The following is a 26,962-nucleotide window of genomic DNA, read 5'->3' as shown; positions in this document are numbered from 1 at the left end:
ACAAACACACAGGTTCATTAAACAGTACACACAACTAGTCACACAATCACTGGTATACACACACCAACATACAAATAAAACAAACTACTAGTCAGTCCAACACACTCCTCAGCGCCAGTAACTGGTGATCTCGTCCTGATTATCAATCTACTTTTTCATGACATTGACAATGTCTTCACTACTATGGTTGACTCACCAATGCAGGGTTTGACATGAGGGAAGCAGGCCTTGGTCAGGTCACCCAGCAGGGCAAAGGAGCTCTGTCTCACCTCTGGCATAGGGTCCTGGAGGAACGCACAGTTAGTCTCAAACTCAGACACACATCTGGTTAAAACAACTATTTTGAACTTTTCTTAACACTCCAAAAAGCAAGAATATCAATTTTCATGTATTTTTTTGCGAACGACAGAGCAGCACTGTACAAGCTATACGGCAACATATCCTCCTTCAAGTTGGCTAATTTAACATTTTCAAAATGGCCGCTGACAGTTGGCACTTGGAGGCCCCTGTGTACCTGCATGCACTGGAAGAGCAGGGTCATGATGTTGCTGCGGGCCACCAGCTGGTCCACACTGGCCCCCAAGCCCTCGGCCAGGCCACTCAGCAGGTCCAGGGCCACAATCATGAAGTCCTTGTCAGGGGCTTCATACTGGTCAGGGTGCTGGTTGTACATCTGGAGAGAGAGGAGACGGACAGAGAGTCAGTGGGTTTTTGTCAGTTAGGATATGAAGCTAAAACGTACGATTTGTTTAATAAATTGCTGAATAAACGCAGTTTGTTCACACTAACTCGTGCTTTGTGGTGTAGAATAAATTGACAAGTAACATTTGTTTATAGTATAACAATTCCTATCTGAAACCAGGTTTCCATCCAACCTTTTCATGCGTGTAAAAAAAAAAGTCACGACAGTCATGATGGAAAGAGAATGTCTAAACTTTCCAAAGGAAAAAATACACAAAAAAATACGCTCAACAAGGTGGAATCTTTTTGCTTCGGTAAAATGTATTATGCGAGAAATGGCAGTGGAAAAACTTGTGTAAATATTGATATAAGCATCATACTGAAAGTTGAGTCACATGATGACATGTGGCCCCCCACTACAACACAGGAAAGTATGCAGTTTATTAGGCTACAGATGAAAGTTATGATGAACTTCACAGGGTGGTTAAAGTGCAGTGATGAGCTTGATGCTCCTTTCCAATAAATATCAAGGGTCTTATTCTGGTGACATGATGATCGACACGTGACTGCAGTTTGGAAACTAAAAATATTCTTGCTCTTTTGTCCATAATAATCTCATCATGTAGGCCAGCGGTCACCAATCTTTGAGTCAAGATAACTTTCTGAATCAAAATGTAAACCGAGATCTACAGCTCAGATTTAAAAAAAAGTTGACTTAAAAAAACCTAAGCCTATGAAACATTAACCAATTAAAACAGTACTGTTGCAATGAGGTTTGTGCAGTAGGCTATAGGCCCAAAACATTATCACTGCATATTGGCTATGCTTGATTTACCCTGCCAATTTCTTTATTATATTTTAAAAAATGTAGGTATATGCTCACACTGGTAATATATCACCTATTGTAATACTTGTGAGGCATAGCTAGGTGAGCATAATTTGCGTTTGTTTTTTACTGGACTGTTGGTCTGCATCTGATGGTCAGTCTGAGGGGAGGAAGGGAGCAGCGGTGAGGCTCACCATCCCTCCGCTCTACCTCCCTCCCTCCATCCATCCGCTCTACCTCCCTCCGCCCTCCCTCCCTCCCCTCTACCTCCGCTCTACCTCCCTCCCTCCCTCCGCTCTACCTCCCTCCCTCCCTCCGCTCTACCTCCCTCCCTCCCTCCGCTCTACCTCCCTCCCTCCCTCCGCTCTACCACTATGTAGTGGTCCTACCATGCTCCCCTCTACCTCCCTCCCTCCCCTCTACCTCCCTCCCTCCCTCCCTCCCCTCTACCTCCCTCCCTCCCTCCCCTCCACCTCCCTCCCTCCCTCCCCTCCACCTCCCTCCCTCCCTCCCCTCCACCTCCCTCCCTCCCTCCCTCCCCTCCACCTCCCTCCCTCCCTCCCCTCCACCTCCCTCCCTCCCTCCCCTCCACCTCCCTCCTTAGCTCTCTCTTTATGTAGTGGTCCTACCATGCTCCCCTCTACCTCCCTCCCTCCGCTCTACCTCCCTCCCTCCCTCCCCTCTACCTCCCTCCCTCCCCTCTACCTCCCTCCCCTCCCCTCCCCTCCCTACCTCCCCTCTACCTCCCCTCTACCTCCCCTCTACCTCCCATCTACCTCCCTCCTTAGCTCTCTCTTTATGTAGTGGTCCTACCATGCTCCCCTCTACCTCCCTCCCTCCGCCCTACCTCCCTCCCTCCGCCCTACCTCCCTCCCTCCGCCCTACCTCCCTCCCTCTGCTGAGAAGTGGACAGTCTTCCAGCTGATGGCCAAACTAAAGTCGCACTGCATTATTTCTGCCTCATGCACCAATTCAGAAAGTGAAATATTCCTTGATATTAAAAATAAGACGTTAATAAGAACAAGCTTATCGGAACACTTGGTTTCTAAAAGTTGTGAACAAAGTGTTCACAGTGATGAATAACAGCTTAAACATGAACTGACTCAAAACCAGTAGCTTTATGCTGTACTCATTGAGTCTCTCGTCATGGTTTTAAACCTTTGCTGTGTGTTGGAGGCTTCTATTTGCAGTCTATGGCTGGAGGAAACTTTGCAGACAGTGATCTGAGCTATCTGATGGCCAGCGATAGGCCTATAGGTGCACTTGATGTGCTCTCTGGGCCTGCCGGGAAGGTGGAGTTCTACCTTCAGACACATGAAATGGTTCAAAATGTGAACACTGTCTTCCCGGCACTAGGGCTGCTGAATCAAGTGCACCTACAGCCAACAGAGCGAACCGAATACAAAAAACAGGAACGCAAAATAGGCGTTTATCATCAGTAGAGTTTAAAACGCGATGGAATTTTACATTTTTATTTTTTTATTTGGGGGTACATGGAAATTTAACCACAAATTGTGCACGACGTCATCACAGCCTAATTTAAATGTTTACATTTTATTCCTTTAGCAGACACTCTTATCCAGAGCAACTTACAGGAGCAATTAGGGCTAAGTGCCTTGCTCAAGGGCACAGAGATTATTCACCAAGTCGGCTCGGCGATTCAAACCAGCCACCTGTCGGATAGTGAACCCAACACTTTTAACCACTATGCTACCTACACGCAACAAGTCAATTGGATGGAAACATCTCTGGTGGGAAAACGCACATGATGTTTTTATGCCACGTGTCGAATATTTGCATGAAAATCTGGTCGCCAATTGGAAGGAAATCTAGCTATATCTGGCTTATTTTGTAACCGTTTGTTGAAATACATTAACATGGTTCTTCACTGAAGGCATGTCTGGTGATTTAATGTGTATAAACTGTACTAGAGAGAGCAATAGTAATGGTGACTTTTTGTAGGTACTAACTCCACCATGGCTCGTTGGACAAAGCCTATGGGAAAATCTATCATTTTGGGGGGATAAACGCCAAAAATAAGGTCTGTGGTAAACACAGGCTTAGGAGATCTTATACATTTTGTTTTATGAGAATCTTCAACTAACGTCACTTCTTGTGAATTGAAGAATTAAAGTAATCAAAACAAGCACATAAAGGCTTCATAATTCATAAAGGTCATGTCATTAACCGACTGTTACCCGAGGTAACTCATTTCCAGTTTTTAGAACAAACTGTCGAGCTCTATAGGTTCTTACCATGGCCTGAGCGAGGGTCTTCTGGACCAGGGTTACACAGCGCTGGTAGACAGGCTCACAGTAGGGCAGGAAGCCACTTTGCAGGGCCGTGGCCACCGACGACAGACACTGGGGAGGCACAGGGAGAGACAGGGTTAGTTTGCAGGGTGGGGGACGGTAACAAATATACTGCCTGCATATCAACAGGTCAAAGTAGTGTCCTGTCAGTGTGTCCTTTCCTTCACTTGCGCCGATCTTAACCTGTTGGGGCTAGGGGCAGCATTTGCACGTCTGGATAAAAAAAATGTACCCGATTTAATCTGGTTACTAATCCTACCCAGTAACTAGAATATGCATATACTTATTATATATGGATAGAAAACACTCTATAGTTTCTAAAACTGTTTGAATGGTGTCTGTGAGTATAACAGAACTCATTTGGCAGGCAAAACCCTGAGACATTTTCTGACAGGAAGTGGATACCTGATGTGTTGTATTGACTTTAAACCTATCCCATTGAAAAACACAGGGGCTTAGGAATATTTTGGCACTTCCTATTGCTTCCACTAGATGTCACCAGCCTTTACAAAGTGTTTTGAGTCTTCTGGAGGGAGATCTGACCGAACAAGAGCCATGGAACGATGATGGCCCATTAGACACCTGGCGCGCGAGTTCATGTTGGGTACCCTCGTTCCAATACGTTATAAAAGAGTATGCATTCGTCCACCTTGAATATTATTCATGTTCTGGTTAAAAAAGGCCCTAATGATTTATGCTATACAACGTTTGACATGTTTGAACGAACGGAAATATATTTTTTCCCCTCGTTCATGACGAGAAGTCCGGCTGGCTTACATCATGTGCTAACGAGACGGAGATTTTTGGACATAAATGATGAGCTTTTTTGAACAAAACTACATTCGTTATGGACCTGTGATACCTGGAAGTGACATCTGATGAAGAGAATCAAAGGTAATGGATTATTTACATAGTATTTTCGATTTTAGATCTCCCCAACATGACGTCTAGTCTGTATCGCAACGCGTATTTTTCTGGGCGCAGTGCTCAGATTATTGCAAAGTGTGATTTCCCAGTAAGGTTATTTTTAAATCTGGCAAGTTGATTGCGTTCAAGAGATGTAAATCTATAATTCTTTAAATGACAATATAATATTTTACCAATGTTTTCTAATTTTAATTAGTGACGCTGACTTGACTGCCGGTTATTGGAGGGAAACGATTTCCTCAACATCAATGCCATAGTAAAACGCTGTTTTTGGATATAAATATGAACTTGATAGAACTAAAAATGCATGCATTGTCTAACATAATGTCCTAGGAGTGTCATCTGATGGAGATTGTAAAAGGTTAGTGCATCATTTTAGCTGGTTTTATGGTTTTGGTGACCCTGTCTTTGACTTGACAAAACATTACACACAACTCTTGTAAATGTACTGTCCTAACATACTCTAAATTTATGCTTTCGCCGTAAAACCTTTTTGAAATCGTAAAACGTGGTTAGATTAAGGAGATGTTTATCTTTCAAAGGGTGTAAAATAGTTGTATGTTTGAAAAATTTGAATTTTGACATTTATTTGGATTCAAATTTGCCGCTCTTGAAATGCACCTGCTGTTGATGGAGTGCACCACGGGTGGCACGCTAGCGTCCCACCTAGCCCATAGAGGTTAAAGGGACAGTCCACAAATTTGAAGATGTATTTTTTTTTTTATACCTAGGTAATTTGAAAAGAATATTCAAATTCTTAAAATTCCCTTTAAGATATAGCATTCTTTTACTGTTCCTGTGACTTCATATGAACAAAAGGAGTCAAGGAGAGGGAGTGGATTTATAACTTATCAGATACAGAAGTCAGTCAGTCCCCGTTTAGATCTCATGAGCCAATACATTTTTTAGCAAAATCACGTCTGGGCATCAACATTTTATATATTTTTTTAAACAAACCCAAGATCGACCAGAGCCTGTCGTTTCCAATGGGAGGAAATGAATCATAGTGGGAAGAACAAGCAAAGAGGTGGGTAGCGCCAAGCACCAACTAGTGAGATCCTATTGGCGCATACTAGTACATATTTGCATATTTTCGTGAGGGAATGCCTACTCTGAAGTGAGCGTGTGCAATAACTACATTTGCCCTTGCACTCCTAAACACACGTTTATTTTACTTTGGCAAAGGGTAAAGTCCCGAAAACACAGTCCAGTCTGTTACAGATTCTAGTTGTAGAAACAGAAAACTGTATGGAGATCAAATGTTCCATCGATGAGAACATGCAGAATGTCAGATTAAATACATCTCTCTCCATCTTCTCCCACGGCCAGCCACTGGGCTTCCTCTCATCAGTCAGACTAAATACATCTCTCTCCATCTTCTCCCACGGCCAGCCACTGGGCTTCCTCTCATCAGTCAGACTAAATACATCTCTCTCCATCTTCTCCCACGGCCAGCCACTGGGCTTCCTCTCATCAGTCAGACTAAATACATCTCTCTCCATCTTCTCCCACGGCCAGCCACTGGGCTTCCTCTCATCAGTCAGACTAAATACATCTCTCTCCATCTTCTCCCACGGCCAGCCACTGGGCTTCCTCTCATCAGTCAGACTAAATACATCTCTCTCCATCTTCTCCCACGGCCAGCCACTGGGCTTCCTCTCATCAGTCAGACTAAATACATCTCTCTCCATCTTCTCCCACGGCCAGCCACTGGGCTTCCTCTCATCAGTCAGACTAAATACATCTCTCTCCATCTTCTCCCACGGCCAGCCACTGGGCTTCCTCTCATCAGTCAGACTAAATACATCTCTCTCCATCTTCTCCCACGGCCAGCCACTGGGCTTCCTCTCATCACCATATGTGGTAGTGAGTGGAAACGCCAAGCGGATGCTTCACACATACATCCGGTGAAATATCTGTCTGTTCTATCCAACGCTTCTATCATTAAGATGTGTAGTACAATAAGATGTGCAGTATAATACAGACCATTGGAAGCACAAGTCACCTGTTTCCATTGGTATGCTTTGAGTGGCTCTAAGAGCTAAAGATCATTTTACAAATCAATAAAAAATGACCTACAACAAAAAACCAGCCTAGTGCCTCATCTCCGGCACCAGTTAATTGTCAGCTGAAGAGGTTAAGGAGACCAGTCCTACCAACACGCTGCTGTGGATCAGAAAACGATCTCTAATTAGCATCATGTATGTTCAGATGAGAACATGTCATCACTTCCACAGCAGCAGCTAAACGTAAAGTCGTTCTGCAGTCTCTGTAAACACACACACACACCGAGCAACAGTCTACCAGCCACTTAAGGAGTTCTAGGCTTTTCCCCAACATGCCAGATTGTCCTTCACCAGAATATCATTATTGTTGGTGTCTGGCTCACGAGACTAGCAACAGCCATAAAGCAATGACGGCAAATACCATAAAATCCCATCTAAGAATGATCCACCTCGTGATGCACCAAGCATGGTTGTATATAATGTATATAATAATGTATATATGTATAACACGATGTATAACCTCCAGAAGTGGAAAGAGATCCTTGTCCTCGTCCTTCAGCTCATTCCATTTGGCAATGAGGGGAGGCATCAGCTTCTGGATGTACTCCTGTAGGGGGAGAGAGGAGACTCATTATACACTTCAGTAATAAAGATGAAACCTGTGTAAACCAACCAGGTTGAGGTTGTGACGTAGCGACAACCTACACGTGACATGATTTATACACGCGTCTTCTCTCACTAAACCACCTCAGAGTCTAAAATACATCCACACTGGTGATTCAGATATTCATCATAGAGGAGAGCAGAGAGGCAACCATCTTCACCATAAAGATGACCCTCTGAAAAGTAACCAAGGAGGTTGTGATACAGCAACAAAGCACCACAACAGAGGATGTTGTACATCATAAGACGGTTAGGAGTTGTTGGCCATGAAGCTGATCCAGCTTGCTGATCCAGCTTGCTGATGTTTCTAAGTGCTAGTTTTCTAACTAAGTGAAGATCCAGACTCACAGGCTGGTTGAGGTGGTGTCCTACGGAGTCGGCGAGCGTTCCGATGGCGTCGTAGAGGATGAGCAGGTTCTTGTGCTGGTACTTGCCGAAGGCGAACACCAGCGTGTCCAGGATGAAGCTGAGGTAGGGCACCAGCTCTGTACACGCCTCCTCCTCCAGGGTGGCAAACGCACTGAGGGACACAAAGGCCAAAGGGTCAGAGTACAAGAATGGACACGTCACACACACAGACATTAATACAATGGAAACACAATAACATCTGCTTTAACAACCAAGCTGGCCTATACACAACCCTTTAGGAGACCAGTCCTACCAATATTCTGCTGTGGATCAGAAAACGATCTCAAATTAGCATCATATGTTCAGGTGAGAAACATGTCATCATTTCCACAGCAGAAGTCAAAAGCCCAGTCATTCTGCACTCTGAACACACCCCCTCTTGAGCGTTTAATTGAGCTTGCCTTGAGTTCCAGGGTTGAACTTTTGGGACTATTCCATTGGTTCCATCACAGCAGGCAAGCTCAATCAAGCACAGCTTAAGTAATGGGGGGGGGGGGGGGGCAGGTATGACTGTCATAGCTGAAACACATTGACGATGCCAAAAGGACCCTCCCACACACACAGCACACACCTGCAGGCGGCCTCCTGCACCCTCTTGTTGCCGTCCAGTATCCTCTTGAGCAGCTCGGTCATCAGGGGTTTGAGGTGGGAGTCTGGGGGCTGGCTGACCACCCAGTGGGCGTAGCGGGACAGGGTCCAGCAGGCGATGGAGCGCACCAGGGCCTTCTTGTCACACAGGCACGCAATGAGGTGGGGGAGGAGCTCCGGAAGGTAGGGCACCATGCCCTGCATACAGCCTGGAGGAGAGGAGGGGTGTGAGTGAGAGAGTGAGTGAGAGAGAGAGAGACAGAGTGAGAGTGTTTTTGTCACAGACACAGGAGGAGGTGGGGGAGGAGTTCTGGGAGGTAAGGCACCACAATGCATGGAATTTTACTTTATCTTCTATGACGCTATTTCAATATTTGGTTTGTCTGTGATTGGGGGGGGGGGGATCAGTTTAGTAGGGAGGGTATGAGGTCAAAGCACATATTGGAGATAAAACCTCATTAAGTGATCAGTTTAACCATGACACATTGTCTTTACCTGGTGTATTTATGAAGAGATTCAATTGAATATTGCCATCTGTGTATCGCTTATGCAACATTCAATTCCTCCTTTCATGACGATAAAGTTGGATAGAATTTGAATCTGGCTAGCCTGAGGCAAATTCTTTATTGACAACACTCAATTGTAGGCCAAGTCTATTATCAACACAAAGCCACGTGAAGGACAGCCAGTCATCTGGCTTAGTGTTTATACGTTTTAATATAAAATATACTCTCAAATGGAATCCAATTAGTGTACATCCTATTAGTGACGTGTTAACTGGGTCAGCGCAGTGGAAAATATATGGCATTACACCTACTCTGCATTAGGACAGTGACACGTCTCCCTATAATGTCAACATCTGCCGTCTGCCTATATGAGTGTGTTACTGACTAACAGACAGGGGGGTCATAAAGGGCTGAAGAATGAGAGAAAGAGAAGGTGTAGCCAAATCACAGTGGAGAGAGAGCAAGACAGAGACACAGTAGAGTGACAGGGGAACCAGACATTGGCTGGAGCAGCCACTGACAAAAAGGAACGACAGCACCACTGCCAAGTCAATCTGAACTGACCTATCACAACACGGAACTAGACAGAGTTCCACTAGCAGAGAGTCCGCAGGGACAGAGTGCAGTTTTCATTTCGTTGACACCTATTTGTCAGTGGCAATTGACGAGACGATAACTGACTAAACAGACCCAGAAAACACTACAATTCAGCAAAATTATTTTTCATTTAAGTTGATGAAAACGAGACCAAATACTGACTAAAATCACCTGTTTTTTTACCTGCTGCAGAGTAATGTGTTCTTCTGCCAATTGGACTATTGGGAAGAGAATCCTGCGATATGTTATGCAGAACGATATGTTGGATGGACAAGGCTATGTATGTTTGTGCACATGGAAGTCAGTGATTTGTGTTTACTATTGGTTAATGAGCCATGAAAAATGTGATGACTAAAATATGACTAATGAAAATACATTTAGTGGACTAAAATGGTCCACTATTTCCATAATTTTAACAATAGCTACACTAAATCATTATTCAAATGACAAAAATGTGACTTTGTAATATTTCAGTCAAAATGAGTAAGACTAGACTAAATCTAAAAAAGAATGGCAAAATGAACTGAGTAGAGAAGTCTGACTGTAGGAGACCTCTGGACCAGACAGAGTAGAGAGGTATGACTGTAGGAGACCTCTGGACCAGACAGTAGAGAGGTATGACTGTAGGAGACCTCTGGACCAGACAGAGTAGAGAGGTATGACTGTAGGAGACCTCTGGACCAGACAGAGTAGAGAGGTATGACTGTAGGAGACCTCTGGACCAGACAGTAGAGAGGTATGACTGTAGGAGACCTCTGGACCAGACAGGTAGAGAGGTATGACTGTAGGAGACCTCTGGACCAGACAGTAGAGAGGTATGACTGTAGGAGACCTCTGGACCAGACAGAGTAGAGAGGTATGACTGTAGGAGACCTCTGGACCAGACAGAGTAGAGAGGTCTGACTGTAGGAGACCTCTGGACCAGACAGAGTAGAGAGGTCTGACTGTAGGAGACCTCTGGACCAGACAGAGTAGAGAGGTATGACTGTAGGAGACCTCTGGACCAGACAGAGTAGAGAGGTATGACTGTAGGAGACCTCTGGACCAGACAGAGTAGAGAGGTATGACTGTAGGAGACCTCTGGACCAGACAGAGTAGAGAGGTATGACTGTAGGAGACCTCTGGACCAGACAGAGTAGAGAGGTATGACTGTAGGAGACCTCTGGACCAGACAGAGTAGAGAGGTATGACTGTAGGAGACCTCTGGACCAGACAGAGTAGAGAGGTATGACTGTAGGAGACCTCTGGACCAGACAGAGTAGAGAGGTCTGACTGTAGGAGACCTCTGGACCAGACAGAGTAGAGAGGTATGACTGTAGGAGACCTCTGGACCAGACAGAGTAGAGAGGTATGACTGTAGGAGACCTCTGGACCAGACAGAGTAGAGAGGTCTGACTGTAGGAGACCTCTGGACCAGACAGTAGAGAGGTATGACTGTAGGAGACCTCTGGACCAGACAGTAGAGAGGTATGAATGTAGGAGACCTCTGGACCAGACAGAGTAGAGAGGTATGACTGTAGGAGACCTCTGGACCAGACAGAGTAGAGAGGTCTGACTGTAGGAGACCTCTGGACCAGACAGAGTAGAGAGGTCTGACTGTAGGAGACCTCTGGACCAGACAGTAGAGAAGTCTGACTGTAGGAGACCTCTGGACCAGACAGTAGAGAAGTCTGACTGTAGGAGACCTCTGGATCAGACAGTAGAGAGGTATGACTGTAGGAGACCTCTGGACCAGACAGGTAGAGAGGTATGACTGTAGGAGACCTCTGGACCAGACAGAGTAGATAGGTATGACTGTAGGAGACCTCTGGACCAGACAGAGTAGAGAGGTATGACTGTAGGAGACCTCTGGACCAGACAGAGTAGAGAGGTATGACTGTAGGAGACCTCTGGATCAGACAGTAGAGAGGTATGACTGTAGGAGACCTCTGGATCAGACAGAGTAGAGAGGTATGACTGTAGGAGACCTCTGGACCAGACAGAGTAGAGAGGTATGACTGTAGGAGACCTCTGGACCAGACAGAGTAGAGAAGTCTGACTGTAGGAGACCTCTGGACCAGACAGTAGAGAAGTCTGACTGTAGGAGACCTCTGGATCAGACAGTATGAATACTAACACCATCATTAACAGTCAGGAGTTAATTAGAATGCATCATATCCAGAGGGACAGCCAACTCTCAATGGAGTGAGAGAGGAGAAAGAACCACTGTGTACTAAACGTCACAGGAGACAGAAGAGCAACAGAGCAGAGTAGCAGACAGAGAGAGAGATGAGTCAAGCGAGAAAGAGTCCAAAGTGTGGAGGGGGAGACACACAGATGGAGAGAGACTGAACAAGAGATCTATGTGAAGTGTCAACAGTGTGATTGATTGATTTCCTAGTCCTTACCCTCAGCGATGGCGCCCAGCACCAGGATGCCAGACTCCTTTATGACCCAGTCAGGGGAGAAGAGAAGGCCCTTGAGCAGGGGCAGCAGGTGAGGCAGCAGCTCGTCTCGGAACACATTGGCCAGCACATCCAGCGCCGCCGCAGAACACTTGCCTACAGGGAGATAAGAGGGACAAACCTTTAAAGGGATAGTTCACTCAAAAACATGACAAAACACTTGTTTACAGTTTTGCTCTGTACAGAAGTGCTCTATGTTGAAAACTTGACTCCAGGGACATGCAGCATTTTGGGGGATTTTATTAACAGTGGACTAATGAACAAAACACGAAGATGGTTTTAGAGTGAACTAGCCATTTAATATCATACACTTTTCACACTACTGAATCTGGGCCACGCCAAGTTGTAAAGGTCTGAACAGTCTCCAAATAAACCAACTAAGCTGGGCTGTACACCCATTCCTTTGACGTGTTCAAGGAAGCCTGTCCTACCAACACGCTGCTGTGGATCAGAAAACGATCTCTAATTAGCATCATGTATGTTCAGATGAGAACATGTCATCACTTCCACAGCAGCAGCTAAACGCAAAGTCGTTCTGCAGTCTCTGTAAACACACACACACACACACACACACGAGCAACAGCCTACCAGCCACTTAAGGAGTTCTAGGCTTTTCCCCAACAAGTCAGATTGTCCTTCACCAGAATGTCATTGATGTTGGTGTCTGGCTGACAAGACTAGCAACAGCCCTGAAGCAATGACAAAGCAACTTCCATAAAATAATGTCTAAGAATTATCCACCTTGTAATCTAGTTATGACACCGGTAAAAAGCGATATCATTTCGGCCAAGGCTACGTGAACTAACACTCATATACAGAATAACACTTCCATGTTTTATTTCTATACAGACACCATTGTGATAACAGTGGTCTTCCACCGTTCTGGTGCATCTCTGCATGCCAATCGCTACTGATGCCAGTAATCACTACTCTGGCTGTGCTGTTCAGGGTTCACACTGTCCAATTAGCACCTCCAGCTCTACTGCTAATGAGACGCTGGGGAGCAGTGCACTAACAGTGGAGAGAGCAGCCAAACAGGGAAGTAACCGAATCGGTGCTGTCAGGATGGTGTTAGTACTTTTGATGACACATTGTCCCACAGGGATGACTATCAAATGTATATTACGCCGTAGAGCCTGCGGCAGACCAGACTCAGGTAGAGCCTGCGGCAGACCAGACTCAGGTAGAGCCTGCGGCAGACCAGACTCAGGTAGAGCCTGCGGCAGACCAGACTCAGGTAGAGCCTGCGGCAGACCAGACTCAGGTAGAGCCTGCGGCAGACCAGACTCAGGTAGAGCCTGCGGCAGACCAGACTCAGGTAGAGCCTGCGGCAGACCAGACTCAGGTAGAGCCTGCGGCAGACCAGACTCAGGTAGAGCCTGCGGCAGACCAGACTCAGGTAGAGCCTGCGGCAGACCAGACTCAGGTAGAGCCTGCGGCAGACCAGACTCAGGTAGAGCCTGCGGCAGACCAGACTCAGGTAGAGCCTGCGGCAGACCAGACTCAGGTAGAGCCTGCGGCAGACCAGACTCAGGTAGAGCCTGCGGCAGACCAGACTCAGGTAGAGCCTGCGGCAGACCAGACTCAGGTAGAGCCTGCGGCAGACCAGACTCAGGTAGAGCCTGCGGCAGACCAGACTCAGGTAGAGCCTGCGGCAGACCAGACTCAGGTAGAGCCTGCGGCAGACCAGACTCAGGTAGAGCCTGCGGCAGACCAGACTCAGGTAGAGCCTGCGGCAGACCAGACTCAGGTAGAGCCTGCGGCAGACCAGACTCAGGTAGAGCCTGCGGCAGACCAGACTCAGGTAGAGCCTGCGGCAGACCAGACTCAGGTAGAGCCTGCGGCAGACCAGACTCAGGTAGAGCCTGCGGCAGACCAGACTCAGGTAGAGCCTGCGGCAGACCAGACTCAGGTAGAGCCTGGGGCAGACCAGACTCAGGTAGAGCCTGGGGCAGACCAGACTCAGGTAGAGCCTGGGGCAGACCAGACTCAGGTAGAGCCTGGGGCAGACCAGACTCAGGTAGAGCCTGGGGCAGACCAGACTCAGGTAGAGCCTGGGGCAGACCAGACTCACGTAGAGCCTGGGGCAGACCAGACTCACGTAGAGCCTGGGGCAGACCAGACTCACGTAGAGCCTGCGGCAGACCAGACTCACGTAGAGCCTGGGGCAGACCAGACTCACGTAGAGCCTGGGGCAGACCAGACTCACGTAGAGCCTGGGGCAGACCAGACTCACGTAGAGCCTGGGGTAGACCAGACTCACGTAGAGCCTGGGGCAGACCAGACTCACGTAGAGCCTGGAGCAGACAATCCTCCTGCTCCATTCATCTACAGTATCAGTCTGTTTTCTCTAACGCATCTCCACCCTGGCTGCGGGGGTTTCAGTTACAGTCGGCTTTAAGTCATGTCCGACTCACGTAGGTTCCAGTCAGATAATGTATCGTCATCATCGTCGTCGTCTTCGTCGACGTCCTCTCCCTCCTCGCCCTCTCCTCCCTCGTGCTGCAGGGTGACGGTGCGAGACTTGTGGAAGCGGGGCTTGATGTCCTGCTCACTGTCCGGCACAGCCTCGTCCTCCTCCACATCACCCTGGAGAGAGAGAGATGTATCATTGCTATGCGTTTTATTTTTCTGGTCCGAGGTCTGTGCTGTGAAACATGACAGTATGCATAAGAGATGACTACACAGCACAAACATATCTGGGACCAGGCTAATATTTAATAACTTGGGCCAAATGTGGTTTCAGTTCAGGAGGCTAAGACATAGTCACTCTAAAAAGCATGCTGAACCATGGACATACGGAAACAGCTTAGTGCCAGAAACAGCCAGAAGGGTACTAATGCAGACAAATTAGTAACTGTGTGGCTTCTATGACCGAGGACTATGAGTCAGAGTAAGGAGTGCCTGGCAGGGGAAATCCCCTGTGGGTTAGCCTGGGTGATGTGTTGTGGAACTGGGAATGTGTGGACAGTTGGCAGCGGGAAAAACTGTGCTACACTATTAACTAGCATTAACCAGACAACACTTAGGTCAGAGAGTACGAATACGTCAAACATCAGTCGAGTCTCAAGCATAAAGCTGTCACCACACCAAGAGTACCAGTAAGAAGAGAGAGGAGGGAAGGTGGGAGGAAAGACTTCTGGGTCGTATTCATTAAGCACACAACTGAACAAATGGTCCGAAAAAGGGAGGTACTGTCTTAACTGGTCCTTTTCGTTTCCCCGTTGCAAAACGTTTTGCTAGTGTGCCCTAATGAACACAACCCCGGTGGGGGGAAATAGGTGTGGTGTCATCATTCACACCCAGAACAGAGAGACAGGCTCACCTTCAGCAGGATAATGTCTATCTCAGAGTACTTCATGCCGTTCACCAGGATAGGAATGAGCCTACAGGAGGAGACAGAAAAGACACCATTAGTCAAGCAGTCTCCCTACTGTTGGTCAATCAGCAACACTGCATTTATTGGTTCCATATAATAATTGATTGAAGTTACACAGCGTCAGATGTGGCAAGTGGGCTGCAGCTGTCTGGATCAGACAGTATGAATACAACAGGCATCACTGACCATCACAGTTAATAAGTTATGCATCATATCCAGACAGCATGGGAAGGGCAGAGGGTAAATGTCATAATGAGGTCTGTACTGCAGCTAGCCAACCCTTTTGAACTGTAATCAACATTCTGTTCCTCTGAACTTTCTTCTCTTTACATCACCCCTAATAGAACACAGTACAGTGTGTAAACAGAATGAAACACACCAGGAAGTATAGGACCTCTATGGGTATGTTACTCTTACATGCTGTACTATTGACTAACCTCTGTTGCCCTCTACACCTCTGACCTGACCGTCCCCACTCTCTCTACATCACGTACAACCAACACAGTCCAGGTGATGCTGTATGTTACAGGTATGTTTAGGATTACTCACTGCACCAGGTGTCCAGAGAGCACCTCCTTGCAGATGGGCTGCTCAGCCAGGGTGAGCCAGAACTCACAGGCCTCCAGAGAAACGTTCTCATCCGGGTCCTGTGTGCGCTGCAGCATGTACTGGTGGGGGAGAGATACAGACACAGCAGTGTCAGGGGTTGGGATTGGCTGATGGGGTATGACAGTGTTGGACGTGCTGACCGGTAAATAAGTCAATAATGAAGTGGTGGTCTCACCTGTATGATGCTGTGCATGTGAGGGATTAGCCGGTCGATACGGACCTCCAGCAGCATGACCAGAGCCCGGCACACGTTCTTCCTCACCTCAGAGTCCTCGTCTGTAGCCAGCGCAAACAGGCTCTGAGAGAGACGGAGACACGAAGAGAGACCAAGAGGGGCCAGAGAAGAAAATGAGACAGATGTCAGTCTTGAATCTACAGCTATCCTCAACACCGTTGATTACAGTACACACCATTGTCTAGACGATGGACATGTAAGAGGCTGTAGATTCTGGATTAGACAGTATGAATACAACAAGTGTCAATGACCATCACTGTCAAGGTGTTCTGCAACATAGCCAGATGAGCAGATCAGTGTTCTTCAGCATCACCACCATAGAAGTAGAACTACTAGAATGGGAATAGCCCATCAGGCCACAGTGATTATATTTCTATGGTCAACAGTGTTGCGTGTTGCTCACCTCGATGAAGGTGTCGATGTTGTCCATCAGGGCCTGGGCTCTGCCGATGATGAACTGGTTCACACAGGCGATGGCATGAGATCTATAGGCAGAGAGAATAGCACCATGAGAAACAGAGTTTTACAACGGGAGCAAATTAATGTCTTTGAAAACAGTGGGATAGTAGGTGGAAAACATTTTGAAAATGACTCAAAAGTTCCACGCAACTACCTGAGCTGGTCCAATAAGAACACAGATGTGTAATCCGGTGCAAAACGTTTTGCTATGGTGTGCTATGCTCTACTGGACACAACAGTGAGAACAGAGAAACAACCAATGGTGTCTGGATGCAGCCTGTTCACAGATCTGTTTGTGCTGTCTTGCCAACACCTAGTCGCTGGCATAACAATGAACATAGGTATTGGCAAGACAGCACAAAGTGATCTGGGACCAGGATAGTCTGGAGTACAGGGGACCTGGGACTGACCTGATCTTAGGGCTGCAGTGCTTGAAGAACTGCAGGAACTTGGGGATCATGATGTTTAGCGGACGGTTGAGCGCGTCGCTCTCCAACAGCTCCGACGAGTCCTCGCAGATCTTCTGCAGGGCGCCAAACGAGCCCTGATCAAGAGAACACACGCAGACAGACGGAGTCAAACTCAGAGCAACAGAGGGGAATGATGTAGGATGTTTGGAGGCAATAGGCTACAGGTCTGGATCAGACAGTATGAATACAACAAGCATCACTGGCAATCACTGTCAAGGTGTTCTGCATCATATCCAGATGGCATGGGATGTGGAGAGAACGCTATTGAAACATTTAGCAGAGAGAGTAAAATACTTCTTAGGAGATAAAGAGGGTTGCAGAGAGGTAGAGAGCGGGGCAGGAGAGGTAGAGAGCGGCAGAGAGGTGAAGGAGAAGGGATATGAAGATGGAAGGAAGAAAAAAGGGACAGGGGAGGTAAGGGGAAAGAGAGTGACAGGGAATGAGGAAAAAAGAGAAAAGCAAGGGAGGACGGAAAAATGAAAGAAAAATGAAGGGTGACTGATGGAAAAGAAAAGAGGAAGAGAAAGGGGGAGAGGCTAGAAAAAGATGAGTGTGTGGTAGGTAGGTAGCTCTGACCTCACAGGTGTTGTAGTCCTCAGAGTTGAGCAGGTTACACAGCTGGGGCAGCAGCTCTGGCCAGGTCTGCAGCTCCCCTTTAGAAGTGATTGTGGTGATCAGGATACCTGCGAGAGAGGGATGAAGAGAGAGGTTAGGAACCAACAATCATAGGGTGGTCTGGTCTTAATACTCTCTGGGAGGGGACACTGCCGTTCTCACTGGGCACCTTCATTTTGCATTGCCCAGTGACTAGGGTGGGCGGAGTTTACACATTTTAGACCATTCCATTGGTCCTTACGTGAAATCTCCACCCATCCAGGGCACCAGGTGAAGCAAAACGATTGAGCCCACTGATCTGGAAGAAGTGGACAGGTGAACGTAAACCCTCCTGAAGGCTTCCACCTATGCTGTCTTGTCAGACCAGATGTAGGGAAACAGGGATGTACAAGAGAGTTAAGGAATCGAGTGACCTCTGGATCAGACAGTATGAATACTAACACCATCATTAACAGTCAGGAGTTAAAGAATGCATCATATCCAGAGGGCAGGATAGGGGGGGGGGGGGTGAGAGAAATTTATTTTTGGGGAGACGAGGTGAAGATACAGTTGAAGTCAGAAGTTTACAAAGACCTTAGCAAAATACATTTAAACTCAGTTATTCCCAATTCCTGACATTTAATCCTAGTAAAAATTCCCTGTTTTAGGTCAGTTAGGATCACCACTTTATTTTAAGAAAGTGAAATGTCAGAATAATTTATTTCTTTCATCCCATTCCCAGTGGGTCAGAAGTTTACATACACTCAATTAGTATTTGGTAGCATTGCCTTTAAATTGTTTTAACTTGGGTCAAATGTTTAGGGTAGCCTTCCACAAGCTTACCACAATAAGTTGGGTGAATTTTGGCCCATTCCTCCTGACAGAGCTGGTGTAACTGAGTCAGGTTTGTAGGCCTCCTTGCTTGCACACGCTTTTTCAGTTCTGCCCACAAATTTTCTATAGGATTGAGGTCAGGGCTTTGTGATGGCCACTTCAATACCTTGATTTTGTTGTCCTTAAGCCGTTTTGCCACAACTTTGGAAGTATGCTTGGGGTCATTGTCCATTTGGAAGAGCCAATCGCGACCAAGCTTTAACTTCCTGACTGATGTCTTGGGATGTTGCCTTAATATATCCACAATTTTCCATCCTCATGATGCCATCTATTTAGTGAAGTGCACCAGTCCCTCCTGCAGCAAAGCACCCCCACAACATGATGCTGCCACCCCCGTGCTTCACGGTTGGGATGGTGTTCTTCGGCTTGCAAGCCTCCTCCTTTTTCCTCCAAACATAACGATGGTCATTACGGCCAAACAGTTCTATTTTTGTTTTATCAGACCAGAGGACATTTCTCCAAAAAGTATGATCTTTGTCCCCATGTGCAGTTGAAAACTGTAGTCTGGCTTTTTTTATGGCGGTTTTGGAGCAGTGGCTTCTGCCTTGCTGAGCGGCCTTTCAGGTTATGTCGATATAGATACTTTTGTGCCTGTTTCCTCCAGCATCTTCACAAGGTCCTTTGCTGTTGTTCTGGGATTGATTTGCACTTTTCGCACCAAAGTACGTTAATCTCTAGGAGACAGAACGCGTCTCCTTCCTGAGCGGTATAACGGCTGCGTGGTCCCATTGTGTTTATACTTGCGTACAGATGAACGTGGTACCTTCAGGAGTTTGATGTCAAGCAACGAGGCACTGAGTTTGAAGGTAGGCCTTGAAATACATCCACAGGTACACCTCCAATTGACTCAAATGATGTCAATTAGCCTATCAGAAGCTTCTAAAGCCATGACATCATTTTCTGTAATTTTCCAAGCTGTTTAAAGGCACAGTCAACTTAGTGTATGTAAACTTCTGACCCACTGGAATTGTGATACAGTGAATTATAAGTGAAATAATCTGTAAACAATTGTTGGAAAAAATTACTTGTGTCATGCACAAAGTAGATGTCCTAACCGACTTGCCAAAACTATAGTTTGTTAACAAGAAATTTGTGGAGTGGTTGAAAAACGAGTTTTAATGACTCCAACCTAAGTGTATGTAAACTTCCGACTTCAACTGTAGCTACTAAAGGGAGGGACAGTGAGAAAAATTAACCACATTAAAGCCACAGGACTGCAGTTACCTGAGACAATGAGACAGATTTAACGCATGTCAAGACCCCACCCCCAGACCCAACCCACCCACCCAGAGCTCACACACCCACCCAGAGCTCACACACACACTCACCGATGGTGGCACGGATGAGGGGCGACGGGTCGCCTATGTTGTTGAGGCATTCCTGCTTGATGAAGTCAGCCACGGCAGGGGGGAAGTTCTGGTAGTGGGCCTTCACATTGTTCTTCAGGATCAGACCACTCAGAGAACGAGTGGGTTCATCTGGAGAAGGAGAGCAGGAGAGGATGAGGTGCGGAGAGGAAAGGATGAGGTCGGGGGGGGGAGAAGGAAGGAAGGAATGATGAGGTCATGGGGTAGAGGAAGAAAAAAAGAATGTCAGAGATGCAGACGAAGGCCACAGCAACGTGCATTCCAAATGACACGTAGCAGCCTAGAGAACCACTAATAACAAGGCTAGGAGATAATGACGGCATGCTGACCAAAGAACGGATACAGACAAAGAAACCCCAAACTAGTTCTTGGGCTAAGACGTAATACGTGTGCCCTAATGTACACGACTCAGGCTACCAGATGCTCAACTAGAACATATAAACTCACACAGACAGGGCTCTCACCTTCAGTTTTCAGTCTTGTGAGCACAAAGATTAGATAGTTGTTGAAGTCAGGGAACTGGTTGAGCTGTTCAAGTTTCTGACAGCGCGGTTATGGGAAATATGACATCACAGACAACTCACACGATGCTCAACTCAAACAAATAACTAGGAGTACACTTTCACTGCAGCACTAATCTACGGGTGACATTTTGACAGGGGAAAAATACCACTTGTTGAAATACTAAGTGAGGCGCTTATTTCATAAGTTAGGAATGAGACAGAGTTTGGAATGCAACGGATCTGTGATTTCATCACATACCGGCTAAGTTTAATTCTAAAGCTGCAGAAATGGTTTCTGCACCTTTGTATAGGTTGTACCATATGGACAGTTTTGAAATAACTGCTGTTACCCATGGTTCCTAATGAGGACAAGGGTTTAAGTAAGTAATAAATTTGCTAGTGAGAGTTATGGATTGGAGGGTTAGGATTATAGGCTATCCTAACAAAGGCTAAATCTATAGGACCAGACAGAGTAGAGAAGTCTGACTGTAGGAGACCTCTGGATCAGACAGTAGAGAAGTCTGACTGTAGGAGACCTCTGGATCAGACAGTATGAATACTAACACCATCATTAACAGTCAGGAGTTACATAGAATGCATCATATCCAGAGGGCAGGACAGTCAGTGTGACTGTCTTATAACAGTATCTCCACTTTAACACATTATCAATACAGGCCCCATAGACAGATCAATGCAAACTGAACTAGACGCAATAACCATAGAATAATATTCCATTTAGCAAGCGCTTTTATCCTAAGCGACTTACAGTAATGTGTGCATATATTTTACGTATGGCTGGTCCCAGGAATCTAACCAACTATACTGGTGTTGCAAGCGCAATGCTCTAGCAGCTGAGGACCACAGAAGAGCACACAGAAGTACCACTGCCATACAGGGCCCCATTGCACTAACCCCACCCTCCGGTCAGTGTCTGTACATGAGGATACTTGTTGCACGGCTCGCTGTGTGGCCGTGTTGGGGGACTGGGAGTCCTTGAGGAGCTGGAGGACCTGCTGGAGTCCCTGTTCGTCCGGCTGCCACTCCATCCTGCACGGGGACCACACACACAAAGTTAGAGATATAGAAATGATGTCCCCGTTACTGATAAAAGATAATACAACAAGGAAATGGAGTGATATTGAGAGTTCTACTAGAAGAGTCAGTCTGCAGGGACCGAGAGAGTATAGGAGTATGACTGTATGAGAGACCTCTGGGTCAGACAGCATGAATACTAACACCATCATTAAGTTATGCATTTTAAGTGTGCATCATATCCTGTGGGTCAAGTGGTCTCAGAATTCTACAGTTAACTTAGTGTAATTAGCAATGCCAAAATGAGACAGTTGCATCATACATTTACTGCACCCGATTACTTACTGGTGCATTACTTTTGACCATGGCCCATACAGGTCTGACCAACATAGTGCACAATGGGGAATAAGGTGCAATTAGGGAAATAACCATGGGCTGACTGACCTTTCTATAGTTTAAATAATTTATGAGGGTTTATAAACAGATGCTTCTTGTGTTGTGGCACAGATTGGCACTGGGATATATGACAAAACAAATCAATACTTATATGTAGACCTAAGAAACAGGCTACAAAATCTACATGATCTTGCAGCCAGATTCCCAAACTGAACATTGAGGGATTCTATGATTAAAATATCGACTGCCAGACTAAACGCCTTGTGCTCACTAATGATGTGGAATTCAGTGGCATTATGCGACTGAAGGTGAGACATGCACATGGCCAGAGCAGGGCAAGCAAAAAAGCGCCATTTGCACTCGCCCGGAACACGAGCTTGCTTCTACCCGGAAACGGGTCTATAAGGCTGTGTAAGTAGAGCACCAAATTTGTGGGAGCTCGAAACTGGAGTTGAAATTGGTAATCGGATTGTGGCAAATAAAACGAGGCGATGCTCTGCTTTAGACAAGGAGTAAAATATCTCCGTGACCCAGTTTAACCGCCCTAATCCTGCCCCACCCCCCCACGACACCCGGTTCCCTTCTGCCGGTGTGCTGCAATATAGTTAATGATCCTTGGACTTGGGACGACTTGAAACAATTGCCGCCCTACAGCTTTCTTTGGTCACAACACAAGTAACGTTAACCAGCGGATATTTAAACACCACAAACTATCTTGATAGTGGTAAGTTTAACAAATTGGGTAACTATCTGACTAAAGGTTGCTCTATGGTTATATTAGTTCCACCACCGCAGTCCCCGGCTTCAGCCACACACATGCAGTAAAAAAAAGGCCAAATACGCGGCCTCGCCACTAACAAGCAGTACAAAGATGGGTTAGTTAGCTAACGCTATAAAACTAAGGCAGTCGATATAGTATTCGATTTAACATGGCAGAGAATTAACACCGACTGAGAAGTACTTGCTAGTAAGTTTAGTTAGCTACTCCACTGCTAAACATGGCTACAAACGTTAGCCAAGCTAACGAACTAATAACATATCTTTCCAAATTTGGCCAGTGGGCCAAATTTGCTTTTGTTAGTAGCCAACTTTACAAGAATCCCTAGCTAAATCCCATCGAGTATCGACAAACGGTAAATTGGTTGATGTTGCGTTTATTTGTTAGTGTGGCCCAATGCATTCATGTGCTTTCGCTAGCTAATAAGCTAACGTTAGCTAACTCACTAGCCGAAATTATCAGTTTGTTAGCTAGCTAATGCTAACAAAGCTATTTCGATTCCCAACTCTTAACGTTACCTGCTTGCTAATGTGACCAATTATTCAGATATCAATCATATTTCGTCTTATTTTATTTAATATACCTAGGTAAACACATTACATTCTACGTACGATATTGATTTGTAGACTGAAGTTTCTCGACGGGGAAGCTTCTTTCTCGTGCTCGTCCTCTCTTGTACTACAGGTTTGAAACGAACACGCCGATTCTGTAGGACCCACTGAACCTTTCCGGTTTCCGTTCACTTTCTTCTTCTTCGGTGGGGTTTAACGGCTGTTGGCATCCAATATAATGTTGCATTACCGCCACCAACTGAACCGGAGAATAAAATCATTATACTTTGTGATTTTACAAATACAAATTATCCAGCCAACTTTTAATCCTACACTCATAAAAATAAACACCACCCCGTTCCACTAATTTAACCTGATCTAATCCTACACCAGGCCAACGGCCTGGGAGGATAGGACACTACCATTCAAAACCCCCTGTAACTCTTCTGCAGTAAAATATTGTAATCCCAAGTACTTCTCGGTAACTGCCACAGCAACACTTATTTCTGTGACTTTACGTTCCATACCTATGGTACAATTAATAACCATAGCAATGAATGCTAAAAAGCCAACCTTACTGAAGCACATTTCATTCGTATGCCTATCACTCTGTACTGGCAAAATTCTACTACTCACTGGGAGCCTCTTATTATCCCTCACCCCTGACCCATCTTCCTCTACTTTCTTCACTGCCTCAGCATACAACACTTTCTCCATAACTCTGACCATGGCAATCTCAACCTGCCTCTCTCGCACCGGACACTTCTGATCCCCAGCAACATGGGCCCCCCTACAGTTTACACACATCACTTCTTTCACTGATATTACACAATCCTTTGACTCAAGCCCTCCTGTATGTACACTTCTCACACCTAGGAATCTTCCTCCTACACACTGCTGCAACATGACCATACACATGGCACCTGAAACACTGTAGTGGGTTCGGCCCAAAAGCTCATACAGGATAACTGATATATCCTACCATTAATTTGTCGGGTAAAGACTCAACATCAGACAATCAAATCAAATTGTATTGGTCACATACACATGGTTAGCAGATGTTATTGCGAGCGTAGTGAAATGCTTGTGCTTCTAGTTCCGACAGTGCAGCAATATCTAACAAGTAATCTAACAATTGAGAGTATCCTGTCGGGCTGTATCACCGCCTGGTACGGCAACTGTACCTCCCGAAACCGCAAGGCTCTCCAGATGGTGGTGCGGTCTATGCAACGCATTACCGGGGGCAAACTACCCGCCCTCCAGGACACCTACAGCACCCGAAGTCACAGGAAGGCCAAAAAGATCATCAAGGACATCAAGCACCCAAGTCACTGCCTGTTCACCCCACTATTATCCAGAAGGCGATGTCAGTACAGGTGCATCAAAGCTGGGACCGAGAGACTGAAAAACAGCTTCTATCTCAAGGCCATTAGACTGTTAAACAGCCATCACAAGCACATTAGAGGCTGCTGCCTATAGACAGACTAGAAATCACTGGCCACTTTAAGAAATGGAACACTAGTCACTTTGATGTTTACATATCTTGCATTATGCATCTCATATGTACAGTTGAAGTCGGAAGTTTACATACACTTAGGTTGGAGTCATTAAAACTCGTTTTTCAACCACTCCACAAATGTCTTCCTAACAAACTTCAGTTTTGGCAAGTCGGTTAGGACATCTACTTTGTGCATGACACAAGTCATTTTTCCAACAATTGTTTACAGACAGATTATTTCACTTATAATTCACTGTATCACAATTCCAGTGGGTCAGAAGTTTACATACACTAAATTGACTGTGCCTTTAATAAACAGCTTGGGAAATTCCAGAAAGCTCAGAAGCTTCTGATAGGCTAATTGACATCATTTGAGTCAATTGGAGGTGTACCTGTGGATGTATTTCAAGGCCTACCTTCAAACTCAGTGCCTCTTCGATTGACATCATAGGAAAATCAAAAGAAATCAGCCAAGACCTCCACAAGTGTGGTTCATCCATGGGTGCAATTTCCAAACGCCTGAAGGTACCACGTTCATCTGTACAAACAATAGTACGCAAGTATAAACACCATGGGACCACGCAGCTGTCATACCGCTCAGGAAGGAGACGCGTTCTGTCTCCTAGAGATTAATGTACTTTGGTGCGAAAAGTGCAAATAAATCCCAGAACAACAGCAAAGGGTGTATTGGGTATATGTTGTGAAATTGTTAGATTTTACTGCACTGTCGGAGCTAGAAGCAGAAGCATTTCGATACACCCGCAATAACATCTAATAAAATGTGATTTGATTTGACATCAAAACTCAAAAGAACAGACAGTGAACTCTTCTGTTTCACCACGCTAGCCACTAGGTCTGTGTCGCTCCAGACGGCGGGTGTCAGACACCAGGAATCTTTCACTTCAGCTGACCCATCTTCACCCCCCACAGCTACCCCAGTAATCACTCCTTTCAATGACGCCCTGTTCTTGAAAACAAAGCAAGTAAGGAGGGAGATGTAATATCTCTTGCTCCCACCTGCGTGGTCCGGAGCGACCGCTCCCTTTTTTAAATTAATTTTTTGTAACCTTTTATTTAACTAGTCAAGTCAGTTAAGAACAAAACAATCATCACAAGACCACTTCGGGTTACCTTCATCGATTCAACAGCACCAAACTCCTTTCACACCAGTGGTATAAAGTAATTAAGTAAAAATACTTTAAAGTACAACTTAAGTAGATTGTGGGGTATCAGTACTTTACTATTAACATTTTCTAAAATGTACTTTTATTTCAATACATTCCTAAAGAAAATAATGTACTTTTTACTCAATACATTTTCCCTGACACCCAAAATTACATTTTGAATGCTTAGCAGGACAGGAAAGGGGTGCAATTCACACACTTATCAAGAGGACATCCCTGGTCATCCCTGCTGCCTCTGATCTGGCAGACTCACTAAACACATATGCTTTGTTTGTAAATGATTCTGAGTGTTGGAATGTGCCTCAGTCTATCCCTAAATAAAACAATCCAGAAAATGGTGCAGTCTTGTTTGCTTAATATAAGGAATTTAAAATTACTTTTACTTTGATATTTAAGTATATTTAAAGCCAAATACTTTTACTCAAGTAGTATTTTACTGGGTGACTTTCACATTTACTTGAGTCATTTTCTATTAAGATATATTCACTTTTACTCAAGTATGACTTTTACTCAAGTTTGATAACTGGACACTTTTCCACCTCTGTTTCCCACCCATCCTGAAACCACATATGGGTCCGGTAAAAAAACAGGTCCACTTTCTCCAAAAACGTCAGACTTACTGGATCAAATTCATCCTTATCCTGAACATCGGTGCAAGGCTCAGGCTCCAATATCGTCTCCATTCACTTTCCATAGACCTTTGTCGAAGTAAGGGAACTTCATGTTGACCGTGGTGAGAGGCCAGTTTCATTTTTTTTAAAGGCCTCTCAAAAGGGACATAGTTATTATTTAGCTAGATATAAAAATATGTTTAATAAAACTAACAGCAATTAACTTTCAAAAACAGTTTTGTATAAAAAAAGTTAAACTATGCTATTCTGAAATAACATTTCATCTGACCTAATGAGCTGACATGATTGACAGTTGAAGTTCAAACTGAACAATGTAGATATTGTGTTGTCGTGTCTTTGGCATCATTAAATTGAAGACTGTTATTTTATCAAATCAATTCTCTGTAATTATTATTACGTGATTAACTAATCATGTAAATGTAA

At 45.5% G+C, this 26,962-nt stretch overlaps 1 protein-coding gene and 5 non-coding genes across 8 annotated transcripts in view; all 6 read right to left on the bottom strand.

Annotated features, from left to right (window-relative positions):
- Positions 1-26,962, bottom strand: part of LOC106606533 (transportin-2) — a 34,556-nt gene that overhangs the window by 6,763 nt on the left and 831 nt on the right. For 2 of the 3 annotated variants that reach the window (XM_082972829.1, XM_082972831.1), the window contains exons 1-18: positions 23,286-23,421; positions 21,416-21,515; positions 20,430-20,505; positions 19,927-20,076; positions 17,687-17,793; positions 17,051-17,184; positions 16,585-16,666; positions 16,122-16,244; positions 15,887-16,005; positions 15,284-15,344; positions 14,376-14,547; positions 11,902-12,054; positions 8,395-8,620; positions 7,764-7,935; positions 7,273-7,359; positions 3,763-3,870; positions 515-673; positions 197-284 (exon numbers count right to left, since the gene is read on the bottom strand). In XM_082972829.1, coding sequence (XP_082828955.1) covers positions 197-284; positions 515-673; positions 3,763-3,870; positions 7,273-7,359; positions 7,764-7,935; positions 8,395-8,620; positions 11,902-12,054; positions 14,376-14,547; positions 15,284-15,344; positions 15,887-16,005; positions 16,122-16,244; positions 16,585-16,666; positions 17,051-17,184; positions 17,687-17,793; positions 19,927-20,076; positions 20,430-20,505; positions 21,416-21,514 — 2,116 coding nt within the window. In that variant the 5' untranslated portion in view covers position 21,515; positions 23,286-23,421. Of the gene's footprint in view, positions 1-196; positions 285-514; positions 674-3,762; positions 3,871-7,272; positions 7,360-7,763; positions 7,936-8,394; positions 8,621-11,901; positions 12,055-14,375; positions 14,548-15,283; positions 15,345-15,886; positions 16,006-16,121; positions 16,245-16,584; positions 16,667-17,050; positions 17,185-17,686; positions 17,794-19,926; positions 20,077-20,429; positions 20,506-21,415; positions 21,516-23,285; positions 23,422-26,962 lie in introns of those variants that run through there. The other variant, XM_082972830.1, reaches the window with a different exon arrangement.
- LOC145877602 (small nucleolar RNA SNORD41) lies at positions 11,605-11,675 on the bottom strand. Its single transcript, XR_014391943.1, has one exon. It is a non-coding gene; the product is annotated as a small nucleolar RNA SNORD41 (small nucleolar RNA).
- On the bottom strand, positions 15,486-15,556 carry LOC123741966 (small nucleolar RNA SNORD41). The gene has a single exon (XR_006769489.2). It is a non-coding gene; the product is annotated as a small nucleolar RNA SNORD41 (small nucleolar RNA).
- LOC123741969 (small nucleolar RNA SNORD41) lies at positions 17,277-17,347 on the bottom strand. Its single transcript, XR_006769491.1, has one exon. It is a non-coding gene; the product is annotated as a small nucleolar RNA SNORD41 (small nucleolar RNA).
- LOC123741965 (small nucleolar RNA SNORD41) lies at positions 18,141-18,209 on the bottom strand. The gene has a single exon (XR_006769488.1). It is a non-coding gene; the product is annotated as a small nucleolar RNA SNORD41 (small nucleolar RNA).
- Positions 21,007-21,077, bottom strand: LOC123741967 (small nucleolar RNA SNORD41). The gene has a single exon (XR_006769490.1). It is a non-coding gene; the product is annotated as a small nucleolar RNA SNORD41 (small nucleolar RNA).

This window comes from Salmo salar, chromosome 03 (genome assembly GCF_965601325.2).
Source record: "Salmo salar chromosome 03, fSalSal1, whole genome shotgun sequence".
Lineage (NCBI taxonomy): Eukaryota > Metazoa > Chordata > Actinopteri > Salmoniformes > Salmonidae > Salmo > Salmo salar.
This window is presented reverse-complemented; position numbering and strand designations above follow the sequence as displayed.